The 17,241-nt window shown below is 49.3% G+C and overlaps 1 protein-coding gene across 1 annotated transcript; it reads left to right on the top strand.

Annotated features, from left to right (window-relative positions):
* The first annotated feature begins 1,587 nt into the window (after positions 1-1,587).
* On the top strand, positions 1,588-5,293 carry NFKBIA (NFKB inhibitor alpha). The gene is made up of 6 exons (XM_059849912.1): positions 1,588-1,927; positions 2,246-2,354; positions 2,862-3,072; positions 3,563-3,651; positions 3,796-4,056; positions 4,546-5,293. The coding sequence occupies exons 1-6, from the start codon at positions 1,704-1,706 to the stop codon at positions 4,591-4,593; spliced, it is 942 nt and encodes a 313-aa protein (XP_059705895.1). The 5' UTR covers positions 1,588-1,703; the 3' UTR covers positions 4,594-5,293.
* The last annotated feature ends 11,948 nt before the right edge of the window (positions 5,294-17,241 follow it).

Genomic DNA, 17,241 nt, shown 5'->3' with positions numbered 1-17,241 from the left:
ATGGGAAACTGACAAAAGGAAAAAAAGTACAGACACTGTTACTCAGTGAGGCCAGCAATAGTTGCAAGAGAAGAAAAATTCTTCATGGGAATCCCCTACATCTGAGAAGCAGAAGCAAAAATTCACCAGGAAAAAAATCAGTGCTGCCAGCTCTGCAGACAGACAATGCCTTTTATCCGTGTGGGATCCTGCATTTATCCAGTTTTTACTACCCACAGATGGCATTACAGCAGTAAAAAGAAAGCAGAGAAGAGTCACTAGGAATGGCCAGAGAAAGTAAGAAGAGAGGCTGAAGATGTAATTTCTTCTTTAAAAGATTTGTTCTGTTGTGGAGTGAAAACTTACATGGCAGAGATGCAAAATCCTCTAAATGCTGAGGCAACACCAGCACACTTGCAGGCATGGCAGCGTCACATCCATCACGCGCAATCCTGCCCGAGTGTCTCCAAGAAGGGACACTCCTCAAGCAGGGCAGACACAGTGCACCGATGCAGCAGCTCCAGTGGTGTTTGATTCCCTGACATTTTACTATGACTTTGCTGCCCCGGGCTTGCTAAAAAAGCTTGTTCCTAATCGTTAGATAAGTGGTCCTAAGGTGGTCCCTCTCATCAGACCTCAAAGGGATCCTCACAGGCTCAGGGATCTGTCATTGCGCAGACCGTGCAGGAACGAGGAGCCATGCTACACTGTACTTCGGGGGTGATGGAGCTTCTAAGAGCGTTCATGCTCACGGCCTGGCCCTCTGGCCAGAGACTCCTGGGAGGACCATTCTGCAGCCTTGAAGAGCTTGAGGGCAGCCTATAAAAACAGATGGAGACAGGCTTTGTAGCCCAGCCTGCTGCCATAGGACAAAGGGCAAGGGTTTAAAACACAAGGAAGGTCAATTTAGATTAGATATAAGGAAGAAGATTTTTTAGAATCAGGGTGGTGAACCCTCTGGGCAACCCAGAGGTTCCCAGAAACGTGGTGGATGCCCATCCCTGGAAAAATTAAAGGTCAGATTGGATGGGGGGGTCTTATCCAGTTGAAGATGTCCCTGCTCATGGCAGGGGGGTTGGTCTAGATGGGCCTTTATTTTCTCCTAAGTTGTCGTTCAAAGGAATGCCACCCCACGGGAAAATGACAAAACGGAAACAAAAGCACAGACACTCGGTGATGCCAAAAATAGTCGCAAGACACGGGAAAAAAAACTTTTTTATAGAACCCTTCCAACTCAAATTATTCTATGATCCCGCAGCCCCTCTTACGAAAGTGACGGAGTGTCGGGAGGTGCGGGGCGCCATCAGGGCCAGCAGTGCCCGACACTGAGGCGCTCCTCGGCCTCCAGGGGCCCCGCAGCAGGCGCAGTGGGAGAGGCATCGGGAGCCCCAGGATCGGGCAGGGAAATCCCCGCGGGGCGCGGCAGGGAAGTACCGACGGGGACGCCGGAGAGGCGAGTACTTCCCCCCTGGAAAAACGCCAAGCTCCCTCTGGGCCCGGCCTCTTCCCGCCCCTCCGACGCCCCTTCTGGGCGGCCCGAGCCGCTGCGCCCTCCTACTAGCGCCGGCGGCGCCGAGCAGGACCGGACCCGTCGGTCGGGCTTTGACTGGCTGGAAATTCCCGTCCTCCGCGGCTCCTCCCCCGCAGAAATCCCCCGGCCGCGCTGTATATGCGAGGCGCCGCCGCCGCCGCCGCTCACTCGCAGTGCCCGCAGCTCCGCCGCCATGATCGCTGCTCGCCGCGCCGCCGAGCCGCCCGCCATGGACGGCTACGAGCACCCCAAGAAGGAGCGTCAGGGCGCCTTTGCGCTCGACGACCGCCACGATAGTGGCCTGGACTCCATGAAAGAGGAGGAGTACCGGCAGCTGGTGAAGGAGCTGGAGGACATACGGCTGCAGCCCCGCGAGCCGCCCGCCTGGGCACAGCAGCTGACGGAGGACGGGGACACGTAAGTGGGGGTCGAGGCCGGGGCAGGGGTGGCTCGGACACGGTGGGGAGCTCGGCACGACCAGTTGGGGACAGGATGTGCTTGCCGGCGGGGCGGCGCCGCGCTGGGCCGCGCCGGGAGGGAAGGGAGGGGGTGCGGAAAGTCCCTGGAGCGGCGCCAGGGAGAGGCGGCTCCCGCGGCCGCGGAAAGCCCCGGCCATGCCGAAAGCCCCGGCTTGCGACACCGCGCGTGACCCGGCCCGGTCCGGTCCGCCGAGCTTAGCGTGGCGTCGGGGGGGTCAACGCGCGTTGCTTAATTACTCCTTTTTTCCTCCTGCAGTTTTCTGCACTTGGCCATTATTCACGAGGAAAAAGCCCTGAGCCTGGAGGTGATCCAGCAGGCAGCCGGTGACCGGGCTTTCTTGAACTTCCAGAACAACCTCAGCCAGGTACTTTCACCTCGATAGCCCCAAATCTGGATCAGCCCCTGCCACACCCACACACTCCCTCTGGGGAATTCCCCCCAAAAAGTCCCTTTAATTTTTTTTTGTTTTAATTGATGGAATCAATTGAATCAAAGCCTACGTTCAGGAAAGTCCCCTGCTGGCTCCAGCCAGGGTTGGTACAATGCTTCCTCTCCCCTGAGAGAGTGGCATTTAACACCCACATTTTTCAAATATGATGCCATGGGTTGCATCCCTGTTTATGGATGTGTTAATGATACCCTTCATACCAGCTGGTGGTTGGTTTATCCAAAGAGCTCAAAGTTCATCACTTCCAGATGAATGGGCAGCTATACAACAACTTGGGAAGCATAAAGAACTGAGTTTATGGGGTGTGTTTTCATGCTTTTATTTGTTGGCAGAAATCACCAAGTGAACAAGAGGTCTGCTTGCCTAGATGCTGGTGCCAAGTTTGTGGTGTAACTTACAGTGCTTTTGCTCTTATGCTTGCAGACTCCTCTTCACCTGGCAGTGATAACTGATCAGCCTGAAATTGCTGAGCATCTTCTGAAGGCCGGATGCGACCTGGAAATCAGGGACTTCCGAGGAAACACCCCCCTGCACATCGCCTGCCAGCAGGGCTCCCTCATGAGCGTCAGCGTGCTCACGCAGTACTGCCAGCCACACCACCTCCTGGCTGTCCTGCAGGCAGCCAACTACAACGGTACGGACACACTCCTCATCCTGAACACTTCCTCTTGGTGGGCTGCGCTCAGGGCAGGGTCGGTCTCCTGTGGATCTCAGAGATCTCTGGAGAGGTGGAGAAGGATTATTTTGTCCCAGTTGAGGAGCCCAAAGCATACAGCAGTGTCTGACTTTTTTGAAATGTGCTGTCTTGTAGGCCTTCTCACTGTCGATTATAGTCTCTCATGGCTTTGAATTTTGCATTTTTAGTGAGTGCCTTTGCTGTTCTCCTCCTTTTTTTGTTTGTAATAAGTTGCACTCAAACACTGGAATAAAGCCTCCAAGAAATCTTTTCAAAATCCAACCCTTTTATTTATACTGGAAGCTGGAAAGCTCTTCTGCAAAACACCCTTTGGCCGTGAATGACTTGCAAATTTAGATACCATCCTGGCATATCATCTTGATTTTTAAGTAATGATGAGGCATTGAGTTAGACTTAGTCAAGTTTTCCTTTTGTTCCTGTTTTCCAGGACATACGTGTCTTCATTTAGCATCTATCCAGGGGTACCTGGGTATTGTGGAGTATCTGCTGTCCTTGGGAGCAGATGTAAATGCACAGGTATGTAATGTGTACCATGAATCTACCCGTGGGGGGCTCTTAAAGAGTCAGTAGATTAGAATCAACAGTAGTCTTTAGAATCAACAGATCTGACAGTGGCTCTGCCTCTCCTGACATGCCAAACCTTTTGCTGTTTTCACACAGGAGCCATGCAATGGCAGAACAGCACTACATTTGGCAGTGGATCTGCAGAATTCAGAACTGGTGTCACTTTTGGTGAAACATGGGGCAGACGTGAACAAAGTGACCTATCAGGGCTATTCCCCATATCAACTCACATGGGGAAGAGACAACTCCAGCATACAGGAACAGCTGAAGCAGCTGACCACAGCTGACCTGCAGATGCTGCCAGAAAGTGAGGATGAAGAGAGCAGTGAATCGGAGCCTGAGTTCACGGAGGATGAAGTAAGTAGCTGTTTTCATTTTTACAAGAGAAAGGGGAAAATCCTGTTCTGTGCAGGGTATTTTTTGGTGTCACTGATAGCATGCCCCAGTGACCTCTTGCTGTGTAACAGATAGGTATACCAAAGATTATGCAATCAGCAAAATGGCAGATGAGGCAAGCATGTAAACAGAGTAAGAATAAAATGTAAAAAATAACATGAGGGAATGGAGGTTAACTTCATGCAGCATGGTTCTCTGAACACAGTTCTGTTGCTTACACAGAACCTCATGAGAGAAAATTCCAGTTAGTGGGTGGTTTTTTCCTCCCTAGGATTTGTTTTTCTGACATTCTGAGTGCTGCCTTAAATGGCATATGTAACCATTTTGGTTTAGAAATTTTATACACTGCTAAAGAATTTGTATGTAGAATTTGGCTGTTATCCCAGAGTGGATATGATACTTTAAGTAAGATTTTTGCATTAACAGCATTTTTGGTTTTTTTCCTTGCAGCTTATATATGATGACTGCCTTATTGGAGGACGACAGCTGGCATTTTAAAGCAGAGCTTTCTCTGAAAAGAAGTGACTGTATACATATGTATAGAAAAAGGAGTGACTTTCTTCACCTGAAAAGAAAGTCACAATGTGGAGAGAAAAAAGAGCAGGGAAATACTACACTGCCCAGCAAGGAGAAGGAGCACGTTATTGTAACAGGACAGTTCCAGGATCTCCCTTGTGTTTAAATAAGGAGTGGGATGTGTAACATCAGTACAGATCTGTGATTATTCACACCACCTGATAAAGAGCCACATAGCCAATGTTCTCAGCCCTGCAAAGGTAACAGACTACACATCCAACCTGCTCGTTACAGGGACCTTTCTTGTGGTATCAAGTACTACAGGGAACAAGTGACCTTTCGTGGCAGGGTGGCCTCATGCCAACACCCCTTTTCAGAGACTCTACGTTCATTTGTGCTGGGCAGGTGGCAGTCCCTGTCCTTTCTGACTGACCTCAGCTGCTCTCAGTGAGGCTTCACAGGTGGAGGAGTCAGACCAAGGGACTGGTGCCATCTTGTCTCTTAGGCAAAAGTAGCAATAATGTTAACTGTGGGCATTGGAAAAGTGTGTTTCACACTGTGTGTGTCATAATTGCTACACTTTTTAGCAACTGTATATTGTGTAAATACTGTAAATTTTTTGTTTATAATTATTTTGGTACATGTGAGATATGTATTTATTAAAAAAAGTCAGCTTACCATACCTAGTCTGTAAAACAGTTCATTGCCCACCTCCCTGAGATCGTGGGAATCTGCCTGGTTTGCTTTTTAAGAAACATTTCAGCACCTAGTAGCCCATTGGGGTCACATTCTCAGGGATTTTAGGTGATTCACCTCAGCAGTGGTAAGCCATCTAAGCAGCTTGCAGCTCTCAGCCCTTCTACTGCAGCTAATTTTGGAAGCAGACGTAGGTGTTGTTTCCTGCACCCACTGCAGCAGGCAGATCGTGGGGCTGGGATTCCCCCTCTCCCAGCACTAGGCTGCCAGCCCACTAGAGAGGGGGTTTTAGGCTGCTTTTGGCAGCACCCGCCCACCTGCCCTCATGGCACCTTCTGTTCCAGCTCACATACTTTGCAGCTCTTGCCAGGGGAAGCTGGGGGTTTGTAGCACAGCCCTGTGTCTGTTCACTGCCATAATCTTACAATAATTCTGCAGTGACCTCTTGTTTATCACCTGGCCCAGCTTCAGTTTGAACTCTGACCCCTTTGGAAATTCCAAAGGGGATTTCCGTGGGAAGAGGGAACACATCCTGGGAACGTGTGCCGCTGCCTTGCATCCCTGAAATTCAGGTGTCCCCCCCCATCCCCACTGCTGGAGCTACAGCTCTTGTCCAGCTCATAGCACTGGAGGATGTGGCTTTAATGGCTTCAGTTATTCCTCAAGTTTCTCTCCAGCATTCAGGCAGACAGAATCACTTTGCCCAGATCCTCTGTTCCACCTCATTACCTGCTGGCAGTGCATCACAATACTGGACTACTTTCAGCAGCAGACTTTCAGCCTGTTGTGTGTCCAAGTAAAGGATGAGTTGTGTAAAAGGTGACCGTGCCCTGTTTGTGCTGTAGCCTCTGCATGGAAACAGGGAGCAGCAAACCTGCTGACGCAGGACGATGGAGCTCTGCCAAGAGCTGGCCAGGGGAATTCTGTGCTGCTGGCACCCAGCCCAGCTCAGGCTGTTGGAGAATGCTATGGCCCCAGGTTGCACAGGGATACCCATTCCTTTTTCTGTTCTGCTCTTCCCAAAGGGTTCCTGACACACAACCTGCTCTAAGGAGAGTTTGCTGGTATGAGGAAGAACACCACAGTTGGCTGTGTGCTTCCTAATTTGCATGGGAGCCAAAGGCCACTGTGGAAAGGATTGTAAAAAATTGTCATCCTGAGTCATTTTTATTTCCCTTCCACTCTCATTGCACAAGCATAACCCAGGTATATGCACCGAAACTTCCTTCTGGCAGTCATGGCTACATCTGCACTGCTAACCTGCATTTTCCAGGTGTGGGGCTGCATAAGAATCTGCCAAAAGTTTCTTCTTGTTGGGAATTCACCCTGCACTCTTACCAGCCATTAGCTCTGAGCTGGGAGTGTTGACTGTGGGAGTTTGCTCACTTGCTGCTACAGCTTTTTCACTAGCAGAGAGCCCCAAGTGATTCCACACTGGAAACAGAAACGGCGGTGTTCCACTTGCTGCATTTCCACTTCCCCTTGTGAAACAGGAGCTGGAAATGTTGTTAAGGCCCTGCAGAGGCAATGGTCTAAAAGTCCTTGGGTGCATGGCTGGACCAGGTATGCAAATATTTAAATAGATACCATCTGAAGGCAAATACTTCTCATTTGAAGGCCGGAGGGATGGAGAAAAATGCAGTTATCAGTAGTACCAGGCTGGCCGAGTAGTTTCGGAGGCAGTGGTACATTCTCGGCTGCCCATTGCAATATTTAGACAAAGAGTATCTAGAAAGGTACTGCTATAATCTTACAATAATTCTGCAATGACTTAATAAATTAAGCAAATGTTTTACTGTACGAGGAAGTTTTGCAGCTAAACAGATTATTGTTGAAATACCACATGCTGGTGTTGCTACTGTTTGCCTCCACTTGTCATGCAAAAGTAACCATGCAACATATGCAGAGGAACCATGGGTAAAGCAAGTAGGACAGAGATTAATGTGAGAACATGTGCTTGTTAGCACAATAGGTTGGGACATGTTGTGTATTTGTGCATTGCTAATGCAGAGTTACTCACTGGAGAGCTTTGCCTGTTCACTTGATGATATGGGAAGATTGTCCACTGCAGAACACCCTCCTGCCACCCCCCAGTTTTAAATATATGCCCTTTAACTGCTGCATGTCCACCCTGTCTCTGCCCTTTTCACATCTATGCCTTTAGAAAGATTCTCTGAGAGTGGTTTTGGTGATGAGCTGCCTTAATGCTGTCTTCTTGGATTCTGGCAGATGCATAGCATGGTCCCATTTGTAGGATATAGAGCAATAAGTCCTTATGCATTTATTCTTCCAGCATCTCTTTTTCCTCATTCAGACAGCATGGCTGCTATTTGCAGAGCACACTAGCTTGTTCTTGCTTCTACTGCCAGTGCCTTCCCACCCTGGTCCAGGGTTCAAAATTCTGTCCAGCACCTTTTCCACATGGCCTGTGTGGCTCTGCAAGCTTCAAGAGCATCCATGCCAGTGCAGATCGAGATCCTGTGTAGTTCATATTTGGTTTCCTACCTGGCCCTTTCTGCATTAGCCTCCTCACTTTCCTCAGCCCATGCCCTGCCTGTGTCCTCTGCTTCATTGCCTTTGGCACTCATATCTGCCTCTGCTTGCTCTTTTTTCCCTTCCTCCCTTTCCTCATGCCCCCCCCACCCTTTTCACCTGCAACACCAGCTCATTCACCTGTCATTACATTACACAGCATGAGGTGACATTTTTGTCTCCAGCCTTTCCCTGCCCATTCTTGTAAATCTCTTTGATAATCCCACAGGGATATTCCCATATTTCCTTATATTCCACACAAAGAACAAAACTCTTCATTTCCTCCCACACCCTCCTCTTCCTCCTTGCATTCCTGCTCACTGTAGGCCTTTCTCACCCAAACCACAACCAAGATGCCTCCTTCAGTGCCTTTCAGCTTTCTCAGCATCTGCCCTGGACTTCTCAAGAGCCTTATGGTGGTGACAAATAAAGTACAGACTGCCAGGGTGGCAACGTCGGACAGCAGAGCCCCAAGGCCTGATTTTTCCCCCCATACTTTAGAGCCCTTTTCTTCCATTCCCTGCAGCTTTGGAAAGCATAAAAGGCAACCTTGCACCTGGAGAGGTGCACAGGGAGGCTCTGTGCTCCCACTGGCTGCAGTTCCAGCCTGACACCTGCAGCCATGAGCAGACCCCTTTCACCATCCCCCCCAGCCGCTTGTTCTGCCACTCCCACGTTATGGTGCAGCACACTCCTTGCACACAGCTTGGGCTGTGTGAGCTGGCTGACACGTAGATGTGGGTGTCTCTGCTCCCCAGAGAGAGGTCTAACTTAGAGACCTCAGCCTTACTATCTTCTCCTCCTCCAGCCTTTTTTGACATTAGGAAGTGGTCCCTATTGGCTGCTTAGCATTTTACACACTGAGAACCACAGGTCGAAGCAGAGCCAACAGTGTTTACCAACCGTGTGTCCTGCATGCACATCTACCTGCCTTCCTGGCAAGGACTTCATGCACCAGAAGGCAGTGAGGCCACCAGGACTCTTAACCTGTCCCAAAGAGTGGCAGCCTCACTGCTGCTGGCCTTGCCCCACAGCTTCAGTTCAGATTTGGTTGAGCAAGATGGTTGAGTGAGTAAAGGAAAAGGTGAAACCAGAAAAACACCCAAGGAAAGACACTGTGATCTCCAGGAGGAGGACAAGTATTGTTTGTGATTTGTTTTAATGGGAAATCTTCAATGATGGTGGATTCTGGGCCAGGCACATATCATTTTTCTGTGGAAGCTGAGCTTTGAAAATAATTAAGCATCTGGTTGTTCCTAGAAGTAAGAATTGCAAAACAGAGTGCAGGGGTGGCAGGGAAGAATCTCTCCCTGGACAAATGGCTACCCTCATTTCAGGGGGTGGAGGAAGGGCTCTTCCCAGAATTGCTGTGCTCCCAGCACCAGAGCTTTGCTGAGGAGTGAGAACTGCACAGTAACCCGAGGGATGGGGGAACAGGAAAGTCCTGTCTCCTCATGCCAACCTGGACAGCTGCTGCATAGCCTCTCCCCTTCTCCAGCAGCTGTCTGTCACAGCTCTGGCATCTCTCACCTTCTTGTCCCTTCTCTGAAGCATTAATAGGAACAAAATGTTTCCTTTAAATGCTGGCATATTTATTGGGTCATAATCCAAGAAGTTTAAGTCCAGAGAGATTGGAACAGAAACTCCCCCTAATACCCTGGAGGTCTGCCTGCCCTTGCCATGATCCAGTGCTCAGATTTTCCCAGGACTGCCTCCTCATCCAATTTTCCAAACAGGACTTTCCAGTCCTGTCAGAAGAGAGCTGGGATTTTCCCCACTCATTCCTTTCTGCAGTTCTGCCCTGTTACAGCAGCCATGAACCACGGCACCAGGCTCCATTGCCTCTCCAGATGAAGAGTGCAGCCTCTTGCCTGTCCTCCACCAGCCCCTGGGGCTTCCTCGTTCTGAAGGAACAAGCCTCCACCCCTTTAATTTAAATTCTTTTCCCATTCACAGTTTTAGTTCAGATTAATTTTCCTGTGCATCTTTCAAGGTAAGATTTTCATCTCTGCAGCTGAAAGCACCATGTGAGCAAATGTATGGTTCAAGAAAGAGCCTTAAAACACAAATATCTTTAACATGTATGCACACCTTGAAGGGCACAGAGCTACAATTAGGGTGCAACACTTAGCTTGGTTAATTATTATTCCTGGATTTCAGTAGCTTGAAGGAGAGGGAGTTTCCCGAGGCCCTGTAGAGGACTCTGAGTGCTGCTGCTCTGCCTCAGCAGCGCTCTGTTCTCACCGTGGAGTGCCCAGGGGTCAAGTGAGAGGCAGCCTCCCCCCACCCCCCCAGGAGCACGGAGCAGTTGGAAAAGAGAACCGGGCTGTGCTGTTTGCTCCTGCAGTGTGGGAGGACCCGAGTGGTGTTTTTCCTCTCTGTATGGGAAAAGGCTGCCCAGCCTGTGAAAAAAACCCTTTTCTTTCCATTTTTTCTAAGTGGATGGGCTTCCATTCCAGCATGCGTAGAGGGTGATGATTCTGGATTTCTTCCAAAACCTTAGATCTGACCCCTGGCAGCACCTTCTCTGAGATGTTCTGCTGTAGCAAACAAACAAACAAGCCCTCCTCCAAGCTGCATGGAGGCTCCTTACCCCAGGCTGTGCTGAGCCTAGCTTGGGGGAAACACTCCCAAGGCAGGGGATTCAAATCCCCCTCACCCTTGAGCACACTTGATCTCCACCTCCTCTCTAACAGTCTATGAATGAGGCTGCTGGAGTTAAAAAAAATAATTACTAGACCACCCAACATCTTCCATCTGTCCATCCACCCACACCTCTTAATGCTTCTTCCTGTGCAGCCCTGTTCCCTGGTAGTAGCAAGATGAAGCACCTGGTGCTGGGCTGCTGGGCTACCCCACCGAGGCAGGGGCCAGCTCTCAAGCTGCACTTGATAACCACTCCTGCAGGGCAGCACTCAAACTCATGGGAACTGAAATAACGAGGTGGAAACAGGCCTATAGCTGTGTGGGAGGCTGGCAGGCTTCAGCTGCAGTCAGCCAAGTTCAAACAGGGGATAAAACACAACAAGGGCGTGTTCAGCAACTGAAATGGCAAAAAGGCAACAGTGCCACCAGGATGGAAAACCTAGGTGGGACCCACCAAGAACAGCAGATAAGGCCCACTGCTGAGGGGATCTACCCTCCACAGCTCAGCCCAGCTGTAACATTTCTCATGCAGAAATGCTTAAGGTTTGCCCACAGCATCCTCTCCTCTGACTGTGTCCCAGTGGGAGGGAGGTGAGCAGGTCCAGGGAAGGCCAGGACCCTTCCTGCCCTGGGTGATGACACAAAAAGCCAGTTTCTCTTCTCCACACAGCTGGACTGCCAAGGTGATGCGATCACCCAGTTCCCTCCACAAGACACCCCTGTATCTGAGGGACTCGGAAAGTAAGGAACTGATAATTCTGTTTCCTTTTTCAGAGAAGTCCACAGAAAGCAGAAAAGGGAAACCACCATCTTTTTAATGTCTTCTTTTTATTGTGGCACCCCAAACTGCCCCCAGCACTGGAGGTGAGGCTGCCCCAGTGCAGAGCAGAGCAGGACAATGCCCTCCCTTGCCCAGCTGGCCATGCTGTGCCTGATGTCCCCAGGACAGGGCTGGCCCTCCTGGCTGCCAGGGCACTGCTGGCCCATATTGAACTTGCTCCTTCCAGGTCCCTTTCCATGGCACTGCTCTCCAGCTTCTCATTCCCCAGTCTATACACACATCCAGGGTTGCCCCATCCCAGGTGCAGAATCCAGCACTTTCCCTTGCTGAACTTCATTCAGTTGGTGATTGCCTAGCCCTCTAATTTGCCAAGGTCTCTCTGCAGGGCCTCCCTACCTTTGAGGGAGTTCAACAGCCCCTCCCAGTTTTGTATCATCTGCAAACTTGCTCTGTATCCCTTCCAGTCCTGCATCCAAGTCACTTATGAAGGTTTTGAAGAGCACAGGGTTGAGGATGGAGCTCTATGGAACTCCCCTAGTGACAGGTCACCAGTCTGATGTCACCCCATTGACTGCCATCCTTTGTGCCTGACCCATGAGCCAGTTGCTCACCCATCCCATGATGTGTTGATCCAGCTGTGAGCTGGAAATTTTGTCCAGAAGGTTCCTGTGAGAGACAGTATCAAAAGCTTTACTGAAATCCAAAAGAATTACGTCAACTGGCTTCCCCTGGGTGGGTTACCTCGTCATAAAAGGAAATCAGCTGTGACAAGCAGGGCTTTCCTCTCACAAAGCCGTGCTGGCTGTGACCAGTGACCAATGCATTGTCATTGAGGTGGTTTCTAATGGCTCCCAGAACAATCTCCATGACTTTGCCAGGCACTGAAGTGAGACTGACAAGCCTGTGTTTTACAGGATCCTCCATCTTGCCCTCCAAAGTCAGGACAACATTCACCAGATTCCAGTCAGCTGGGACCTCTCCTGATTCCCAAGGCTGCTCAAAAATCATTGAGAGAGGTTTTGTGATGACATCAGCTAGCTCTTTGAGGATTCTCAGGGGAATCCCATCAGGCCCCATAGATTTGTATGGATCCAACCAGAGCAGCAGATCCCACACAATTTCAGAGTTGACTGGGAGGTGATCATTCTCACAGCCATGGTCCCTCAGCTCAGGACACTGAGACCCCTTTAATCTGTCATCTGTTTTGAAGACAGAGGCAAAGAATGCATTAAACACCTCTGCTGTGTCCATGTCTCTGTTTGTGAGGTGACCATCCTCATCCTGGAACGGGCTGATGTTATTTCTATGCTGCTTTTTGCCATTAACAGATTTGAAAAAACTCTTTTTATTGCTCCCCACAGTTCTGGCTTCAACTCTAGCTGATCTTTGTCTGCATGAATTTTTTCCCCACAGTGGCAAGCAATATCTCTGTATCCTTCCCATGTCACCTGACCTTGCTTCCACTTCCAAGGGCATACACCTTCCTTTTTTGCCTTATTTTCAAGGGAAGATTCCTGTTCAGCCAGGCTGGACTTCTGTCCTACCTCCTCAACTTCTGACATTGCCTGCTTCTGTGCCTTAAGGAGGAGATGTTTAAAAAGTGATCAGGACTTATAGACCCTGGCATCTGCAAAAACATTTTCCCAGGGAACTTTACCTGCTAATTCTCTGAGCAGCCTGAAGTCTGCTCTGCTCATGTTGAAGTTTTGCTGGCACTTTTCCTCCTGTCAAATGTTTTGCTCTGCTTTGTTTCAGTTAGAAACAATTAATTTTTTTAAAAATATGCAAGATTAAAACCATATTGAGAACTTCCCAAGTGAAACAGATTACTTCTTTACTCAGAAAATAATTTATTTCACTTTTTTTCCTTACTCATTGGAAACTTCAGATGTTTGTTTTCTCACTCACCTGAAAAATGTTTTCTCCCAAGCTTTTCTGATTGCAACATAGTAGAATTTCCTTCCTCTCCCACTCTTTTCCTGAGTCATGTGAACTAGGCATACCTCCATCCTGGGGCTTAACATGCCATCTCTGAAAAGGCAGCCCTCAAATTTGCATCCAATTATCCTCCATATAATGGCTGTTAAACTCCTCCTGCTTGCACAGGGGCAGGTCTTCATTTAGCCTGAGAGCTAGCAGCCCTCCATCAGGTCTGCTTGGCTCTGCTTTCTCTCACCCTCATAGCACCTGGCCCCCTTCACACACACACACATACACACACACACACACACACACACACACACACACACACATCCTATTCCCTCTAACCACTGACTCCATCTTTTGGCTGCTCTAAATACACCAGGAAGAAAACCCAGCTCATTGGAGGTGATATTTTCAAAACTGATCCTGAGGACACTTTCATACTGAAGGTTTTGGGGCTGCAATCCGTGTCAAGTGTACAGCTTTTGGGTGGTGAACTGATGCTGATTCTGACACCCACCAGTGTCCTGCCACTGGATATTTTGCCCATGACTTAGACCATATCTGGAGACTGAATCAGCCCACGGTGTGATGCCAATGTACATCACCCAGGGAGTGTTAGGTATTTCCCATGCAGATGCTTTCATTCAGCAGCAAAGCAAACATAGCTCAGTGTGTCCTCTTCCTGGAGGCAAGTCCCTGGTGTTGTGAGCACATTCATCCTGAAACACCACCACAGATGGTTTCTCGACATGGCCGTAAGAAAAATGTTCTCTCTGTAGCTATTCTGTTTCACTGAATTCACAGCTGGGCCCTTGAACGCGGTCAGGAGAAATTGCATGTTCCTTGCAAGCACAGGATAAAGGCATGTCTGTGTGGACTTATTAATAGTTTTGCTAAATGGCACATGAAATATCATCTTCATCTCCAATCCGAGGTTCTGAGTCCTGTCTCTGAGGACACCAAGAAAACAACTTGGGACCAGTCTCCCTCTAGGCTGTGGCTGGCCTTCCACCTGAGCTGAGGTGTGCAGTGAGGCTGCTGCTGCTGCTGGCAGGGTGCTGGCAGTGGCACAGGTGGTCCTGCCTCTCAGTGTCCCCTCCTTCCCACGTGCCTGCCCACTGGGAGATGGAGAGCTTTTAACCCAGGCTGGGTCTGACCCTGTGCCAGCCAGAGGTGAAGATGGAGACATGCTGCTGTGTGCCATCACAAAGGGGCCTTTTCAGAGTGAACGGAGAAGCAAGTATGCCCTAGTGACAGGGCACATTTCAATCACTACTGAGCCCAAAGAGCAGTGCTGTGACACATGCTTCACTGAATTTGCAGCTGGGCTCAGTTGCTCTTTGCTCCTGGTGGCAGCTGAGTCTTTATACAGGACCAGGCATTGGATACAAGTGCTCCTGACATCAAAGCCAGTGGTCAGGGGAGGATATGTCCCCTCCAGTGCCTGGTATTCCAAGCCCTATTCCATTAGCTGTTGAGTAGCAGCCTCGGTAAACCAGAGTAGGAAGCCAAAGACAAGATCTGTGAGATCAGTGAAATGTGCAGAGTATGGCCCCACTCAGCCTCATCAGTCTGCCACTGGAATGTGGAAATCCAGAGTTAGGGCACGATGCACCTACAGTGGATGTAAACAGTCATGACATCCAGAAGCAAGTAAGCTACAAAATGAGAGCAAGCCCTGCGAAACATCCCTCTTTAAAGGATTAAAGCAGAGAGGCTCCTCGTGCTTTGAACCTCCAGTGAACAGAGTAGCTCACCTCCCCTGAACTGAGCCTCCAAGAGCTCTGCAGACAGGAAAGTGCAAGCTGGTGCAGTGGTGGAGCTGCTTTGCATGGAATTTCATTTTAACTCTTTTTTTTTTCTTTTTTTTTTTTTTTAATGAAGCAGAGGTTAGAAAAAGAAGCAGTGGTGATACATGCAAATATCTGCAAGGCATCAAAGCTTTAGTGGGGAACATGCTTAGCCCTGTGGTCCCTGAAATGTATGGCTGTGACTTGTGATTGACATAAATTTTGCTGCAATGACTGGCTGTCCCCCTGGATGCAAAGTTAAATGCCTTTATCCCATCAACACCAGTTGAATTTTTTTGACTCCTGCTCAGACAGGATCGAAATATGTACTGAAGATCTGTCCTTGAAAGTGAGAGCTCGACACGCCTGGCTGCCTTACAAGAAATGTAGAAGCAAGAGGAAATTGTTTGAGCTCTATGTGTGTGGCATGAGCTGCATCAAGCTGCACACAGGATGATGCTTCTCATATGTGGTGCAGCAGCTTCATCAGTGTCTCTCTCCCTCTTACAGCTGATAGCTAAATCATTTCTTGCAGAGCTGTAATCACGTACCTAATGAACTGGCTCCTGCATAAACCCAGAGCATCTCCCTTTTGCTAACTAGCAACCTGCTGTGCCCTCTGTCCGTGCACAGCACCTCACAGAACTCATGCAGAATGCCAGACACGCTGCTGGCACAGTTTTGAGAGTCCCCAGAAGGGGCCTCTGTGAGAGCTGCCTGCCTCCAGCATCTGCCAACTGGGGCCGCAGAAGTCTGAAGAGAAAACCTCCCTTTGAGAAGCCAGGACAGAACAGGCTGATCAATACCAAAGGAATGAGGGAAAGGGAAAGAAATGTTTTTGCTAGCAAACAGCCAGTAATTTAAATTAGGAATTGCAATAACAGCAGTGAGTCTGACTGAATGTGGTATTAGCCACTTAAAATACTCACAGTGCAAATGTTCTAAGTCCCCAGTGGGAAAAATTAGGTACAGATAGTCAGTGATTTATGCTGTAGCATAGAAGGATTCAGTCTGCTCCTTAACACCACTGAGGACAAAGAGAAAGATGTAAAACATAACCTGTCCTCTGAAGCACCTTCTAGTAGCAAGTGGCACAAACAGGCAGAGACCAGGTCTGGCTCCATCTCTGCCGTTCATCACGGGTGTGACTGGGGCAAAGCCACTGCCACCCCATCCAGCTCTGCTGCTCCTCACCCAGGCAGGCTGCATGTGCATCGTAGGGCACCACAAACCAGCAGACACAAAATGTTGCTGTGGGACATGGAGTCACAGCCCACACAGGCTTCTGCCTGCACCTTCTCTGCCCCAGCTTTGAGCTGCAAACTCCCCAGGGCAGGGACTGCCTGTAAATAGGTGTTTGCAGAGGAGGTATTTCCCAGGGCAGGCTGGCTGGAGTGTATGTGCTACCTGTCCTCTCCTCTGCAGAGCCATGAGGAACATGAACTGGTAAAACAATCGGCTATGGTGTTGAAGCAGCTGCAAACATACCTGCTTTGATTTCTGCTGGGACTGGCAAGATTTGGGCTGTTGTCTGTGCCCTGGGCCTCCCTTGTGTGCTCTAGGCTCTACTAAACTAGCAGACTTCCTCCAGCAGTGTGCAATAAGGCAAGGTGAAAGGCTGTGAACCAGACCTATGTGGAAATTCAGGAGGATTTCTTGCTGGCAGGGGCCCTGTGATATGATGGGTTTCACCTTTGCTCATCTTTGTTGGCAGAGGCACCCCATGCAAATGCTGTTCTCTAAGCTTTCACACACCGGACTTTCAAAGGCTCATGCTCTTCAGAAAAAAATGTATAGGATCAGATTTTCCTATGGCCCCCCAAGTAATTTTATTAATCACTGGGACGAATCTCAAATGTCTTTCAACATTGAGAAATTCCACTTAATCACAATCTGCCCTGCTACGACCTTCTCGGCATCAGATGGAGAAAGAAATGATGCAGCAAGGACCTTAGTCACACTAATGCTGCTTCAAGGCTGAGCTGGGGAATGGGACATGAATCATCTTTGCCTTTTCTTTCTTTTAAGGGAAGTACAGAAGACGGCTGCTGCTCTGAGAGCAGCACATAAAGAGGTGACAGGTCTTCCTGTTTCCTTTCCATCTCAGGTCCCTGCTGTGCTCTCCTTCCCTGCACTTAGCTGTATCTACTGAAAAAGCCCATCTCTCTTTCAAGATACTCCTTGGAGATTTGTTGACCACATCCACATCTTAGCAAGTGCAGAGCCACAAAGAGCAGCTGCTCAGAACCAGTTGGCAGA

This window comes from Haemorhous mexicanus, chromosome 6 (assembly GCF_027477595.1).
Source record: "Haemorhous mexicanus isolate bHaeMex1 chromosome 6, bHaeMex1.pri, whole genome shotgun sequence".
In the NCBI taxonomy this organism is placed as follows: Eukaryota; Metazoa; Chordata; class Aves; order Passeriformes; family Fringillidae; genus Haemorhous; species Haemorhous mexicanus.
Note: the sequence above shows the minus strand (reverse complement) of the source record. Positions and strands in the feature narration are given on the sequence as shown.

Coding starts and splice junctions, on each gene's coding strand:
- NFKBIA (XM_059849912.1), top strand. CDS start 1,704: ATGATCGCTGCTCGCCGCGCCGCCGAGCCGCCCGCCATGGACGGCTAC. Junction 2,355..2,861: donor TCCAGAACAACCTCAGCCAG/GTACTTTCACCT, acceptor TTATGCTTGCAG/ACTCCTCTTCACCTGGCAGT. Junction 3,652..3,795: donor GAGCAGATGTAAATGCACAG/GTATGTAATGTG, acceptor GTTTTCACACAG/GAGCCATGCAATGGCAGAAC.